Genomic DNA, 17,560 nt, shown 5'->3' on the forward strand with positions numbered 1-17,560 from the left:
AAGTTGTTGTGAAATATCAAAGGTGGGATAAAGTACTCAGTTCCTTTACTTAAGTAAAACATAGAAATACTACAACGTAAAATACACTCCATTACAGGTAAAAGTCCTTTACTCAAAATTTTAAGTCAAGGTCTAAGTACAAACATTTTAGCAGCAAAACATACTTAAAGTATCAAAAGTAAAAGTAGTTATTATGCAGAATGGTGCCTTCCAGAACATTGTATATATCATGCATAAATGTGTGAACGGCATTTTAATAAATAATGTTTTGGTCAAAGTGGAGATACTTTTAACTGCTTTTAAAACTGCTGAAAATGCATCATATTTTTAAAACTGATTCTATATTTTATATTTAAAAATCTCAATCTACAAAGTAGATTATTATCAAGGCTTAGTTTGTGTACTTTTTAACTGTGTATTTTCTGTATTAGACTGACATAAACATAACATAAACGAAAATACGACTGGAATTTGTTGCATTATTCCAGTAACAAGGGCGCGCTGTCTTTACTTTGACCACTGGGTGGCGCCACTCTGCCTTCACACTGTGGTGTTTCCAGAGTTGTGTTGTAGCCCTGCAGAAAAATCTGTCACCCACTGCAGGTCAGCAGATGACACAAAGGAAGAGAATAACTGTTTTGTTTTTTTAAACTGTTTTCATTTTTACAACAATGGGGGAGGTATATTGGAGGCGTGTGTGGATATACAGTTTACAATCATTATTTTTGCAGGAGCAAATAAAAAACCTAAAATATGTAAGAGGCATACTGTGCAGACGTCTTGGAAACTATTGGGACAATCTGATTTAAGACAGTAGACACAATGCAGAAATACAAATCTTGCATTCAAATTTTTACTAGTACTAAGTAACACTAAGTATTAGCGTCAAAATACTATTTAAGTACCAAAAGTAAAAGAACTCATTATGCAGAATGGCCCATTTCAGAATAATGCACATTATATTATTGAATTATAATAATTGATGCATTCTTGTGAATTTACTCCCCTTGAGAATGTATCTTAACCTATAATAATATGTATTAATGTATTTGCTGATTATATTGTATATAATTAATCTGTATCTGCAAAGTAACTAGTAATTAAAGTTATTAAATAAATGTAGTGGAATAAAAAGTTCAATATTTGCCTCTGAATTGTAGTGGAGTAGAAACACAAAGTAGCATAAAAAGGAAATACTCAAGTAAAATACAAGTAAAATTATACTTGAGTAAATGTACTTAGTTACTTTCCACCACTGCCAGTAGACGAGTTAGAAAATAGAAATAGAATCCTCCATACTCGTTAAACTTATTGCTTCTCAGTCATTTGCTGTTAATCCCAAAGACGCTAAGAACATTTCAACCCAGAGCTCAGTGGAAAAATAACAAGTGTTGATTTTAAAAACATTTGTTACTTTTTAATTGAGTAAATTCTTCTATTGTGTTTTTCTTTGAGAAATATAGATGGATCATATTATAGATTAACAAAAATGTATCATAACTTACACTTAGGTAACACTTAACCAACACATTTATAAACTGTTTTAAATCAGTCTGTGAATCATTTGTAGGCCTACTTGTGTATTAACAGTTAATAAATACTTTATAACACACTGTAAGCATTTGTTCATGTGTAATCATACGGTATATCATTAAATATGATTACAGCTATATTATACTGTGTTAATAATTAATTTACTACACTGGTTACTTATGTTTGATTATAGAAGTTACAATTGTTGACAAATACATGAATAAACACTCAAACGTGTCCTTATATCTGCCTACAACTGTACATATGTGTGAATGGTACTGTTTGTATGGTGATAGTGGAAATTGTAGTCATTATAGTGCAGTGCAGTTTGGACAGATATTAGGCTACCATAAGGTATAATGAAGTCACTATTGACCACACACACACATACACACACACTGTCCTTAATATTAGAGTATGGTGTCATTAAAGAAAAGTGGGCACAAAACCAGTCATATATTAAATAAGTTTATTTATATAAAATACCAAAACATTTATTCAGCATCAACTTGAACATAAAGGACGACGTATCATCACACACAGACTGCACAGTGAACTCTGTGAACTTTAAATAAAGTAGAAATGAAGGTAAAGAAACAAAAAAAGTTCCTAAACACACAAACAGACAGGGAGGTAGGCTTCAGTGCGTGTTGATTGTCTACAGCAGTGGACATCATCCAGGGGTCTAAAGAAACAACTAGTTTCATTTAAAAATAAAATAAAGACACATAATTAGAGAAAATAAGAACATTATCTCACTGACAGGTTTCAGTCTGTAAAGGTTCTCCCACGTGAGGGTCCCTGGGTTAAAGTCCTACAGGGGTCCACATTTAATGTGGTTGATGGTGCGAGCTGGTTCATCAGATGTGCACCTTCACCATCCAGTGATGTAGTTAGAAATCAAAAATGTGGGTCTGGTGATCAGTGAACAAGCAGCAAAGTTAAAAATCAATTAAATTCTCAGGAAACAAAAGAAAAAAAACAAATCATCTGTTTGGTGGGCTGGGGTTATATTTAGGATGAAGCTGTTTTATGGCATGAACATTTACTGCAACCCAAACCCTGAGCAGCCTTTTGTCCTGCATACATCATCCTCCTCTCTCCGGTAATCCTCGACAAGCATCACTGGCCCCTGAAGGTCCATTTCATAGATTTAAAAGTCTCAGACATCCAAGTCAGAGTCACTGTCCGTTACTGAAAGAAGAGTCTCTCCATCTGCGCGCTCCCCGCTTTCGTCTGGGCTGCACTCTCCTCCGCTAAGTGAACGCGCACCGCCTGGACACATCCGGTGGTGCTGCAACCTGAAAATGAAGAGAGAAAAAGAAGAGTCCGCCTAAATTTAAACCCAAGTGTGGAAATTAAATACAAAAAGGAACAAAAATAAAACACTTAACTAAACCTAAAATAAATCTTTAAAATTGATCGAAATCTGAAATAAAACCATTGTCAAAGCATGACAACCAATAATCTTCTGTGCATGAGTGGTAAGCAATTTGCACTCATTCATGCACGTTTTGCCTTCACCAACAGGATGGTTGACCCACACACTGACCCTGAAGCAAATTATAGTGAGAGACAGAAGCGAAGAAAGATCGAGCAGGTCAGACCGACAGAAGGAAAACAAAAAACCGACAAGCTGAATGGCCGCGCGCTTTTACGCATGAATGGCCCTTTTACGCACAACCTTGGCTGCCTGTGGAGACGAAATTATCTCTACGAGTGAGTGGAAGAGTAAGTGAGTGATCAATAAAGAGACTGATTCAATTTTGGACACATAGAGTCGCCTTGATTTTAACAGTATTTTGATAAAAGCCCAGTTAATGGTTCCTTTAGCCAACTCTCGAGTGCAATGCGTGCATGTTTCTTCCTGCTCCCTATAAGTTCCCAACTGTGACGCTCAATGGACAACTTATTTCAAGTCAAAGTCACTGACCTGTTTTTGGCTGCAGCCGCCCGGTCTCTCTGTCTCCGGTTTTTGAACCAGTTCCCAACTTGAGTCGGTGTGAGTCCGGTTGCGTGCGCCAGCTCCCGCTTCTTCCCCGGGTTCGGGTACGGGTCCTGCAGGTACCACTCTCTTAGTAGCCCCCGTGTGCGCTCTTTGAAGCAGTGCGTCTTCTGCTCTCCGTCCCAAATGGTCCTCGGTAATGGGAACTTCTTCCTCACGCGGTACTTGTCAACCGGTCCGAGCGGTCGACCCCGGAGCTTCTCAGCCTCCCGGTAGTGAGCTTCCAGCCACATCGCCTGCAGTTTACCGTGCGAGGCGCGCGTAAAGCGGTGCGTCTCCAGAATGTGATAAAGCTCGCGGAAACTCCCCGTGTGGTAGGCCACCACAGCGCGAGCCCGCTGCACAGACTCGTGCTCAGAGATGGAGTCTCGGCCGTCTGTGGTCACCGGGAGCGACCAGAGGAAGCGGGCCAGCCGCTCGATGTCTCCCGTCTCCTCCAGAATCTCGCAGACGCTGGCGATCTGAGCCGCAGAAAAACACAGTCCCGGGAGAGCCAGAGGAGGACAGGCGGAGGGAGGGTCCTCTGGGGAACGGGAGCGGGCCAGAATAGGGGGCCCATCCGTGAAGTGGGGCAGGAGGATACGGGACGCTGAGAAAATGTCGAGCGGCGATCTGAACACCATCTGGATGACAGAGTGAAGCCAACGAGGAGACGAAGTGTATCTCGGAAACAGTCTGACAGAAATCTGATGAAGTCTGACTCTTTAGCTCACCTGGGAGCCAGGGAGGGACCCTGGATCTGACTCCTCATTGGACACCCTGGAGCTTGATGCGGGGTTGTCAAGGCAGCACTGTCAATCAAACACAGAGGATTTATCTCCCTCCTTTTCAGCACAAGCTGGACACATAAAGTCCCTTCTGAACTGCCTTTCTGCTGTAAACCATTTCATCAAGCAGGAAACAGATAGTTTGAATTTAAAAAAAGATTAACTCAAGGTCTATTTACTTTTTCCGGAGCTCTAAAACAGATTAGCATGAGTCAGGCAGTAAATTCAAATCAGCACAACCATCATAAGGGATTACAGTTACACATTTTATTTTAGATCTGTATAGTTTTCAGTTCAGTAAGTTTTGTGTGATCCAGAAGCCTCCAGACAGACAGAGAGACATTAAACGGAGCCCCTGCTGAATCATAAAGGAAAAAAGTGGGTCCAAATAATTTAAAAATATATCCACATGACTCTGTATCATATGCTAATTAATTGTATTTAATTTCAAAAAATATCACCTGATTGTGTGTTGAAAATAAAAAATAAACTGTGAACATTTATTTCTTTGGTTGTGGTGTAAATTTCTTCATGTTTGCAAGATGTTTGATAGAACAGACTGGTCAAATATAGCCTACTTGTGACATCTTTTTAAATGTATTATTTATTATTAAAGCTTGCACACTGTTTTGTATTTATTATATGTTTTATTATTGTTGTTGTTATTTATTTTATCTTATATTATTGTTGAGGATTCCATTTTATTTTTGTATTATTTTTAATTGTCTGACTTTATTTGCCTCATTGTGGTCCTGACATGTTTTAATCTTGGTTCAACCATGTGAAGCACTTTGTAACTTTGTTTTGAAAAGGGCTGTACAAATAAAGTATATTATCGTTATTATTCTTCTTATTATTATTATTATGATTATTATATAGGCCTACACTGCTGCCAGTTTTTAAAATTAAAATCAGTTTAATACTGTTTCATCTCCTGTTTTGTGATTGTGTGTGAAGACAAACTCAGACAGCAAAAGGTAATTATGAATTTTGACATATAAAAGCTAAAAGAGAATAAATGATAATAAACAAATAATAACTAAATAACAAGAAGACCATGAGGCCCCTAAAGCAGAGAAAAACAGACTGCGATTGTGATGATGATGATGATGTGTCATATAAAAAAAAGAGATAGAAACAAGAGGAAACACATCTTGAAACAAAACTGAACTGACATCACTGTCTGCTATCAACTAAATCTCATGACCTCTCTGGTCCTGCTGGTAGGCTGCTCGCATCATTAATAGGAGTAATGTGGATGGTGTGATTGGAAATCTCACCCAGACCTGAAAGCATATGTTTCTCTAAGTGGTCTCCCGCCACTCTAATCACTTTCTAATCACTTTTCTATTCTCTAATATCCATAAGTTCAGAGATAAGCTGCGCTGCAGCTCCATTCTGTTACCTTGGATTAGCATCAGGCCTATACAGCCTGCTAACATTAGTCTAATAGAGCAGCATATTCAATCAGCATTAACACATTTTTGTTGCCCTGGGCCTTATGCTTTGGAGTGTGGCACCCTTCATGCAAAGTTAAGGTAGGTGTGTGTGTGTGTGTGTGAAATATGAAAATAAACTAGATATTTTGGGGCTCAGCAAATTGAGAACTTCCCTCAAAACACAAACTTTCCTACCTTTAACGTGCACCATCTCATTCTATTTTGTCACACACACACTTCCAAATCTGAGCTCCAGTGCAGATGTGTTGGGCGTGAAAAAGGGGGTCACCCAGCTTAAAAGGGTTAATGCCAATTACCCCAACAGACAGATGTCCCTGCATGGTGTGTGATGAGTTGTGTGCCAGTTTTTCACCCCAGATGATGCATAGGGCTCATGCTTGTCATGGTAATCTCTCCTTCCTTTATTTAATCAAATCAAATAAGATTTATAATAATAATAATAATATAATATATGTTTATGTATAAAGCAATTATCAAAATTAACAATTACAAATAATAACCAAAGATAAAACAATAACAAACAATAGGAAAAATGAGGTGAACACTGAAAAATTTAAGCCAAATAATAAGATTAGGAAAAAGGGACTAATAAAGTACCAATATACACACACACACACACACACATATATATATATATATATATACACCAATACATATCTTTTAAAATGTAATTGTAAGAAAGCAGTTCAATAAGAGCAAGTTTTGATATTGATTTTGTAAGTCTTTAGTTCGTCAAGCAGGTCATAACATGGTTGAGGTGTCCAAACAACAAAAGCTCTGTCCCCTTCAGTCTTTAGTCTTAAAACCAGCTATGGCAACAGCCAACAGGTTCCTGCCCGAGGACCTCAGATTGTGGGCAAGTTGATAAAGAGAGGGTAACTCAAAGACACAATCTGGGGCCAGGCTATGAAGTGCTTTAAAAGTTAATGAGTAGGATCTTAAAATCACTGTTTGTTTTGCACACTGGCAGCCAGTGTAAGGACATTAAAAGAGAACACCACTGATTTAGCATTGCACTCCCATAACATTGTCAGACTCACAATAGACAGTTAAAAAGTATCAATGCTGTAGAACTAGAGATATCGTCTTCCAATCTTCTTCCTTGTCAAAACCTGGTGCTTACATCACCCACAATGCAACTCGAGCGTAGACAGTTGGTGCGTTATGTTAGTAGCGGCTAACATAGCGTTAAGTCACTAGGCTACAAGTTTGAAAATTAAAAAAACTTGGGACTGTGGCGTTAAAAAGAAAGGAGCTGACAAGGGTTGCGGTCGAATAGTCTTTTTTGCTTAGGAAGGTTCCTAACTGAGTGAAATGACCCAGAAGTATCTAAGTGGCAGCCATGATAAGAGCTGGTTGAATTCTCTAAATGCTAAGAAAAGGTGCTTCAATGCTTCCTTTCTTATCTCCTTTAGCATAGGATCCACTGGGCCATCCTTTACAAAAGAAAAGGACATAATGTCGTCCCACAGTTGTTTGCGGCAGCAACATTCAAAGCGAAGCACTGTTTGGCTGTTAATGAAAATATACGATCAACATGACTGAAAGGTCCATCCTCAATTTGTCAGTGTCCCTGCTCATCTGTGTTGTGAAGGGACATAGAGAAGTTTGTTTATAACAAGACACAACATTCTATAACAATAATGCCTAAAGACATTATTACTAAATTCGAATGTATTAATAAACCTTTGAGTTACATGACAAATCTTATACTTGTAGTTGGTAAATTTCACATACATAAGGCAAGATTCTCTAAGTCCTTCTCAAGCCTTAATATTTTTCTGGTTGAATTCAATACACTAACCCTTGTGACAAATGCCCATTGTTATATTTTAAAGAATTATTTTTTGAGTCCCCTGATGTTATTGCTTATTTATTATGTTTAGACACTTTATTTTTTTATATTTAATTACATTTGTTTACATTTTTATACTTCCTTTGATCTTATTTTTTCACACATTGGAATTTTGAATTGTGCAAGAATGTCCACTCCACCTCTACCAGCTGAATGTCTGTATGTTTATAATGTTCAATAAAGAGAGGAAAAAGAAAAAAGTTTCACCACATCAGATCCACGTCAATAACATTCGTCGTTGTATAATTACAAAGCCTAGTGTAAGCGCAGTCGGATTCTCTGAGCACTGCGGTTCTTTTCCTAAGTCCTTAGGAATTCTCCTTCACATCTTTTCTCAACCTCATGACGTTTTCCATCTAGGTCAATAAAAAGTGTTTAAGAAAAGTCATTAGGACGTAATTTTCTGCTCCTCATCTCTGCTTGAGGCTAGCATCTCGAGGCTACATTAGCTGTTTCTAGCATAACATGCTGGAATCTCCAACAAAACGTTTGATGGACGAGTTGCATTGTGGGTAATGTAGGCGGTTTTGACAAGGAAGAAGAATACGTGGAATTAAAAAAGACGACATCTCTGGTTCTGCTGCATCGATTTTTATTCAATGTTTGTTTTTTACTGTCCATCGTGAGTCTGACAGTGTTAAAGGAGTGCAAAGCTAAATTGGTGGAGTACTCTTTCAAGAACAATCAGAAGAAAACAAACATCTAAGACCAACAGTACAACTCTACTGACATATTCACAACCAAAGTTGAATAAAGGTGATCTAAAAGCTTTTTGCAGACACATTGCACAGCCAAGGCAGCTGTTTCAGTGTCAATTAAGTTTATGTTTCCCTTCTTCCCACAAACACACATTTAAATCGTGTAGCTCATCCTGCTCTACTTGAGATACTTGAGTCTACAGAGGATCGCAGCATGTTTCTCTCTGTGTGTGTTTTAACAGCAGAAACAATGGACAAACACACAGTCTCTGAGCGACAGTCATGGCCAGGGCTCCTCCAAGTTGAAAAGACATTCTTCCAACTGAAGCAGGAAGGACACACCAAACATTCTTGAGGGAAACATACTCAAGGTGTGTGTGTTGTGGTGATGAGGGTGTGACTAGTGTGTTGTAATGGTGACAATTAAGCTAATTCAGCTACATTTCCTTTCAGCAACAGGACAATTAGAAGGGAGGAGGAGGGAAAGCAGCTAAAAGCTGGTGGATGACACTTCCAGAGTGGCTGGAGGAACACAGCGAAGACACAAAGTGAATCGCCACTCCGTCTCCTTATCCCCCGTAAACAAAAGCCCAGCTCCTAATTAACCTCTCCACTGACCTCCATAACTTAACACTGACCTCTTAAGCCCAGAAACTTTAACCCCCTCACCCCGTCTCATGGAATAGGCCGTACAGCCCCCCTAATTCCCCGCAAAGCCTCCTCCTTGTTAAGCTACTAATCACTTCCTCAGTCTTTATTGTGCTTTTGTGCTCTTACAGAGCTCCAGGAGAGTTTGGTGCACAATGGTACCCCAAAAAACAGGAAGGAGGGGGGTAAATTGTGGTAGAGCGAGAAGGATGAAAATTGAGATGTGGAGACAGTGGGAGGACAGCGCTTTGTGGACATACTAACCCAATGCTTAAGTTTCAGAGTGTCGGTTAATCAAGTGTCGGATAGTCGGTCAATCAGTTAGTTGGTTGCCAGAAAAGTAATCAACAACAATTCAACATTTTGGCAAATACACGCCAAGAGTTAGATGAGATGATCAAGGCAAAAAGACTGGAAGCAGGGAGAAACAGCGCAGGCTAGCTGTTTCCCCCTGCTTCCAGTCTTTATGCCTTTATGCTAAGCTAAGCTAACAGTCTCCTGGCTGTAGCTTCATATTTAACGCATTTAACGACATGAGAGTGGTATCGATCTTCTCATCTAACTCTTGGCAAGAAAGCCAGAGTGTATTTGCTAAAATGTTGAACTATTCCTTTAAGTATTTAATAAAGGAAAATGCTGGTTCCAGTCTTTCAAATATGAATATTTGCTCTGTTTAATATCACTGTAAATTGAATATCTTTTGGTTTTGGCATGTTGATCAGACAAATCGAGCAATTTGAAGACGTTACCTTGGGGCTCTGGGAGCTTGTGATGGGCAGTTATAACTATTTTCTGACATTTGACAAGGATTAATTGATTAATCCAAAGAAATCAAGCCATACATTGTTAATCTTCCTCATCATCATACAAATGCTGGTCCAAAGGAAGGAAGGCTGTGTGTGTGTGGTCATCATTTGACCACATCTTGACCTCTGTCACAGAAAGCTGAGGACAGGTACTCAAGTAACTGTACCTGAGCAACTAATCCTGCCCCCTGATTGGTTTGTAACCCAATACCGCAAAGTTAATCCTGCTACTTTTACTGGTGAGGCATTCGTCTGTGACACACAAACACACACAGATGCTCACAAATAAGCATCCACACATGACAGATGGGTGACGAGCACAGACGTTAAAACACAAACACCTTACTGATAGATGAACAAACAAAATAATCAGATAATTTGACTAATAATTCCTCTGATGTGCTGCACTGCTTTCTAGGCTGCTCTCTAGACTATATATTAGGACAGCTGGGCCAGATGTTAAGGCAGTAATTACATCATTATCCTGTGTTTTGTTAGTGTCATCTCACCACTCATGGTGTTTTTAATTAATAACTTGAATGACACAAACACAGCAGCTGCCCAGCAAACAAACTCCATTGGCCAAAAATACAAACAGCTGGAGCCTGAACAAACGTCTGGCTGTCAGACGTACAACACACGGACATACAGTATAGATGTAAGGACACACACATACACACACACACACATATATATATATATATATATATATATATATATATATATATATATATATATATATATATATATATATATATATATATATATATATATATATATATATATATATACTGCATGCACAGCTAATACATTAATACCCTCAAATGACACATATTCATGCAAACTCAGTGGGTTAAGAAAACAAAACACTGCATCAAAGAAAAGGAAGTGAAGAGAATGAGTCGGATTAAATCTTAAATTCCTTCATCCGGAGATATTATTGTGGAAAATTCTGGTGTGATTTGAAATTTGAAGTGTCACAATAGTGGAGTTGATGGATTTTCTGCGTAAAATCCAATGGATGTGACGTTTATGCCCGCTCCTGAGTGCCTTGCCTCTCTTCAGCTCCCCTACAGCACCAACAGTGTGCAACAATAGCTAACGTTAGCTTAGAAATGGGGTCCGCTAACATCAACAAATGACTGGTACCACCCATGACAGCTACAGTAGCTTGGAAAATAGCAATATGGGGCACTGAATTTACTGTTTATCAGACCACAAATGAGACAAGTATTAGGTTGGACATAATAGATGTGTATGTGTTTCTACTCTAGAGAAGACATGAAATGATTAGTTGGATGAGAGGAATAAATGGTGGAGAAGATAGATTAAAGGACAACCTGATGAGATAGATAAAAAAAAGTGGGACATGGATGTAGGAATAAAAAGCCAAGAGAGGATGAAATGAAATGAAGTTGGGGTCAGAATGAGTGAAAAGAGGAGGAAGGCAAAGAGGGCAGGGAAAGGGAGGGTTAGGGAGGGAGGGGGAGGAGGCTAGCCCCTGTCCTGTCTGGTGTGGTTGGGGGTAATCTGGTCTAATCTGCTGCATGTTAACCTATCTGAGCAGCAACAGCCAGATTATCCCTCTAACAATGGCCACACGCTCATCTGCTAAATTACTCCACTCAAAATCATATGCTGAGACACACAAACATGCAGAGACATCAATGCACACACACACACACACACACACACACACATCATTCAGGCTCAGACACACATCCACGCAGACTTTAGGGGGCCATCAGTATATTATATTTCACCGTGTATGGAAATTGCACTCCTTTGAGCCCTCAGCCTTAAAACTGAATTCAGAGGAGAGGTGTCTTGTTTGAAACATGATGCCTGTGCACCATTTCTCTCGACCCAAGGTTACAGCAACAAACAGAAAAAAAATCCTTTGCTGTGAAAAGGCAAGAGTGGGTGGAAGAAGAAGAACTCGAGTGAAAGCACGGGAGTAGGTGATAAAAATTAAATATAAGAGAAGGAGACCAAGAGCGAGGAGAAAGAAACACTCCATTTTCCTTCCTGCTAACAAAGCTATTGGCACATGTTCATTCAGCGTGTCTGGGTCAACTGGGTCAGCTGTCCTTGAGATGAAGAGAGCACAACAACCATTGGCACTGAACACCTTCACTGCCTGTTCAGGAGAGGAAGGAATAAACACAATGCTTACACAGCCACAATAAATTTAAATATATTATAGAAATATTGTAACACAGGGCAGATTCAGTGTCACCATGTTTGTGCCCTGTAAATGGAGTTTCTGAATCAGCTGCAGCTTTTCAAAAAGCTCCAGGTTACAGGTGTTGGACTGAGAAGCTCTGAGGTTTTCACAGAAGCTGCTTACAATTCAGATAAGAGGAGAAAGAGTGAAATAAGAAAGAGGACTAAACTGGAGAGCTGAAAGTCTGAAAATATGTGATGTGTTTATGTAATTAAACAAAAGTCTACAGCCACACTAGTAACTCTGTGAAGCTGCACTTGCCACAGCAATGTTAACATCAGCATGCTAACCATGTTCACTAGCTTTTTAGCATGCTAACAGTTGCTAATTAGCACTAAATACAAAGTACAGTTGAGGCTGATGGGTCATAAGTTTGTAGGTATTTGGTCATAACCCAGAGTATTGGACAAAATAAAACTTTGACCTGATGTTGGTACTGTTGACAATTTTGAGGTACTTTTTACTTGAGTATTTTCCAAAAACATATTTTTCATCTTGCACAAGATCCATATCCTATGTGCACTAGTTATTCTCTTGTGCACAAAAAGGGTTACATAATCCATTACTCTCAAAGGGGCCATTCTGCAGAATGAGTACTTTGATTTTTGATACTTTAAGTCCATTTTGCTGATAATCCTTATGTTCTTTTACTCGAGTATCATTTTGAATGCACTTTTACTTGTAAGTAAGTACTTTTTGAGTACTTTTTCTGCCACTGGTAGATGCAGAGATATTTCACTGGATAAGTGAAAACTTTGACCTGCTGATGGTGCAAGAGGAAAAGTCAAAAGATCTCCAAAGGTGTTAGAAAACATCCTCTGTGGACCATGAATATCTGTAGCAAATTTCATGGCAATCAATCCAATAGTTGTTGAGATATTTCAGTCTGCACAAAGTGGTGGATCAACCAACCAACCAACTGCCATCCCTACATCCCTAAGAAATGTGACTGTGCAACAAAAACCAAAGAGGTGGTAGATCTGTGTTTGTTGAACTAATCTTGTTTTGTTTTATGTCATATACTTCTACAAAAACAAATTCAAGTGAAAGAGATTAAAGATGAACTGAGGAGGGGAGCACAAACACATTTTAACGAGTCAGTGTCTTGTTTTGTAATATTAGGCTTAAAGTGGATTCAGTGGGTGAATCAGTGAGATGGTGCACTCCGTACCCCACCATCATCAAATTAAATTCACCCCTTTACCCCTCCCAAACACACACACACACACACACACACACACAGACACCACTGTAATATATTTGGATCGCTCATTCACACTCTAACACACATGCTCTGCAATCCCATAATCCCACTCCAGATTGAGAACACCTTTAAGATACGACGTGATTATGATTAGGGATTATGATCAAATTATGACAGAGTGACAGATTAGAAAGGGTGTGTGTGTGTGTGGTGTCAATGCAGCACATACGATCATTTATCAAAATGACTTTTTTGCAAGGCATTCTGGTGTTATTTATACTGTATAATTGAGAAAAGGGAAAAGACAAATGCATGTATAAAGTGGACAGATGGATGGATCATTTTGTTGTTCAGAAGATTGTCTTTTAATAGTAGGAAATGGAAAACCTGTCCGACTACCAAACCTCATGAAATCTGTTCATACATTTTAGTGACGTTTTCCTGACTTTTCCTCTAGCGCCACCATGAGGTTGACATTTTTGCTTTTTGTGAGATTTGGTACAGATATTTATGTTCCCTTCAGGATGAATAGTAATAACTTCAGTGACCCCGTAACTTTCCATCAGGTCAAAATTTTAATTTGTCCAATACTTTGGTTAAGAACCAAATACATTTGCATTTATTCATTTGGCAGAAGTTTTTGTCCAAAGCGATGTACAAATGAGATACAGTCCAAGCCACAGTACATTAAGGAAAAGCCTTCGAGTGACAGTAGGACTAGTCATCGTTCATTTGCAGATTGTAGTGAATTTTGAGAAGGCTCATAAAGCTGAATGAAGGAATTCATGTAGAGCTAGTGGCCACTCTGTAGGCAAGTGTTGCTGACTTGAACTTAATGTGAGCGGCAACAGGGAGCCAGTGGAGAGTAATGAGCTGTCTTTGGCTGGTAGGTTGAAGACCAGACGTGCTGCTGGACCATTGGCAGAGATTTTTACTGTACATGCTGGCAGCATTGCCAGAAGGGCATTACAGTAGTCAAGGCCAGGGATGACCAGCGCCTGTAAAAGGCGCTGAGTGGCATACTCAGTCAGATAAGACCAGATCTTCCAGATGTTATATAGTGCAAATATATGACTGAACGACAGATGCAATATGCTCAGTGATAGTTAGACTTTGTTGGTGAGAGTAAGCAAATACCTGAAAAACTAATGACATTCCCATCAGCCTCAGCTGCACTTTGTGTTTAGTGCTAATTAGCAAATGTTAGCATGCTAACACACTAAACTAAGACGGAGGACATGGTAAACATGTTACATGTAAAACATCAGCATGTTAGCATGATGATGTTAGCATTTATCTCAAATTATGATAGATAGATAGACTTTATTTGAGCAAATTCAAATGTCTCAGGATTTTGATGCACCTCAATGGGGGTGGGGGTGGGGTATTTACTCCGGTTGATTGGAGTTACACAGGGAATTAACTGCTATGTAATGACACCAAACTCTTTGTACTAACAAGAATGATAAAGGTGTCTTTGTTTTTCCTGCCTCAACAGGTGAAACAAAGCTAATAGGAGAGTGAGGAAGATGTCGACCACAGTCTGTACACGCCCACAGTCTGTACACGCCCACAGTCTGTACACGCCCACACAGTCAAGAGAGAACATCTAATCAGCCAGTCAAGTGAAATCACCTGTGTGGGTGTAACATGGGGCCTTTAAGTTAACTGCCTCCAGAGACTGGTTCGATGTTTAGACGTTGATTTGCAGATGTACAGTAAAGACGAACATCTGTCAATGTCTGATGCTTTACTGCAGGGGCCCAGGCAATAATTGCAGTAAATACTTAACCACAGCCTACAATGTTTATTGGGTGGACATTTGTACAGTAGGTTGGGTTTTTATGTACACATTACACATATTCATAGCCTGATAATCAGACTGAATTACCATTTTGTTTCACTTCATTCATTCTATTTGAATCACTGAAGCAATCTTCAGATGTGGGCACCAATTCAGAGCTCTGGAACCAGACTAATATATTCAATCTTTTTCAATACATACTGGCAGAGTGGATACTGTTTTTTGCACTTTTCACATTATGTATGCAGGTACATCACATTGTGTATATACAGTATTTACTCTGGTTACCTGATGCTGTCTTGTAGTCTATTTTTAAAACTGTTACATACTCATTTTATACAATTACATACAGTTACACTTTTCTTCTATTTCTAGGATATCTGCTGGTATTTGGACACTTGTTTGATTTTTATGATTTCAAGTATCTGCTCTAGTGTGTACTACTTGTGTATGCTGCTACAATTTCTCTCTGGGGATTCATAAAGTACCTACCTACAGAAAAAGTATGTGTATATTCTCTCTGCCAAAGAGGTCAAGGTCGGCTACAGAGCAGGATCCCTGGAGCTGGTAGGACTTCAGTATCTTGCCTAAAGACACTTTAGCAGGGTGCTGACCCACGGACTACTCCCAACTGCGGCCCTCACTGTAACATAATTTGCCCCATAAGAGAATTTAACTGTCACAGGAGCAACATTGAGACAATAAAAGCTACAACAGTTGAAAACAGAAATTATGTATGAAATAATTATGACTTTAACCCAGTCATGTTTGTTTTTAAATCTGTTCTGGGGCCTGTATCATGAAGCAAGTTCAACTTAGTCTGGCTCTCTTAGTGTTTCCCGGCTAACTGGTATCACAAAGCTGGTTATCAACAGGCACAGTTAACTCTGGGTTTTCCCATCAAGCCAGTAGCTCGTTCTTGTGAAAGAGCTGGAGTTGTTAATTACAAGCAACATCATCAGAACCATGAATGAAGTACATGAGTATGAGATCAAAGAGCGATACTGGCGGGGAAATTTCTAAAATTGCAGCAGTGAAATTCAACGAGGTGAAATGTCTTCAATGTAATCACACAGCTTGACTAGAATCAGCTGAAGGAACACTAGGAAAAATATCCAAATATCAAAAATAAGGCTAAGGCTATAAATAATTGTGTAACTTATGTCTTTTGAAATGCATTTGGTATTTTTTGCTTTTTTGTCTTGTGATGAACTATTATGAATTTAAAAGTAATGTAAGACTGTTTCTGATTCCAAAGGAGAGGAGAGGAGAAGAAAGTTAATGACTCATGAGGTCTGTCAGATCGAAATGCTACATTTATAACACCACAAGCCGAGTGCCATATAGTCCCATTATATTCAAAAAAGGCAGACATCTCTACGGCTGATATCTCCAAAACTCAGCAACTCACAGAAAAACATCCATCTAGATGGATAAATAGCACCACAGGTAAGACAAACAATATGTATTTTTGATGTTGGGGTGAACTGTCCCTTTAAACTAAAGCACTAATACCACACTGTAAAAATACTCCATTGAAAATGTTACATACTTTTAAGTATAACCAGAAAATGTGCTTAGTATTAAACGTAAAAGTACTCATGCAGAAAAATGGCCCCAGTGACGAAATATATTATATCATCAGATTACTCGTGCATTAATGTAGAAGCAGCATTTTACTGTTGTAGATGGTTAAGGTGGAGCTAATTTTCCAACTATTTTGTATCAGACTGCAACTAATGATTATTTTCATTATGGAATAATCTGCTGATTATTTTCACCATTAATCGATTAATTGTTTGGTTTATAAAAAATAAGAAGGGTGAAATGCCGTCACAATTACCTAGTGACTCCTTCACAATGCTTGTTTTGTCTAACCAACAGCACGCAATTCAAAATTATTAAAAATAAATTAAAAATATTAAAAGGAAAAGCAGCAAATCCTCACATTGGAGATGCTGGAACAATGAAATGTTTGCCATTTTTACATGAAAAATTATCTTTGACGATTATCAAAGTAGCTGCTAAATATTTTCAGTCAATCAGTATATAAACTGTTTAATTTATAATGAAGCATCATATTTTATAAACTCTTCTTATGCTTGGATGCAAAAATCTTAATTTGAAAAGTAACTAGTAGCTAAAGCTGTCAGACAAATGTTGTGGAGTAACAAGTACAATATTTCCCTGTGAATTGTAGTGGAGTAGAAGTAGAAAGTGGCATGAGAAGAAAATATTCATGTAAAGTTCTTCAAATTTGTACTTAAGTACAGTACTTGAGAAAATATGCTTAATTACATTCCAATGCTGCCTGCTACAGAGTAGATTAGCCATGCAGCAAAGGTGACCATGGTACCAGTTAAAAGTGAGCCAGCTTCGTGATACAGGAAAACGTGAGTTAAACCCAAAGATCACTGGTTTACCCACTAATCTGGCTTTGTGATTCAGGCCCCTGAAAGTGGTAAATGTGGTCTAAACATCAGCAGATTACACAGGTATCGACAGCCAACACAAGGACCCGCAGACGTACACAAACACGACATGACCTCTCTT

General features: G+C 38.7%; 1 protein-coding gene across 1 annotated transcript; it reads right to left on the minus strand.

Annotated features, from left to right (window-relative positions):
* Positions 1 to 1,985: 1,985 nt before the first annotated feature.
* Positions 1,986 to 5,119, minus strand: six3b (SIX homeobox 3b). Its single transcript, XM_044177935.1, has 2 exons — positions 3,467 to 5,119; positions 1,986 to 2,834 (listed from the first exon to the last, which is right to left on the minus strand). The coding sequence occupies exons 1-2, from the start codon at positions 4,159 to 4,161 to the stop codon at positions 2,696 to 2,698; spliced, it is 834 nt and encodes a 277-aa protein (XP_044033870.1). The 5' UTR covers positions 4,162 to 5,119; the 3' UTR covers positions 1,986 to 2,695.
* Between the last annotated feature and the right edge of the window lie 12,441 nt (positions 5,120 to 17,560).

This window comes from Siniperca chuatsi, linkage group LG20 (genome assembly GCF_020085105.1).
Source record: "Siniperca chuatsi isolate FFG_IHB_CAS linkage group LG20, ASM2008510v1, whole genome shotgun sequence".
NCBI classification, from domain to species: Eukaryota; Metazoa; Chordata; class Actinopteri; order Centrarchiformes; family Sinipercidae; genus Siniperca; species Siniperca chuatsi.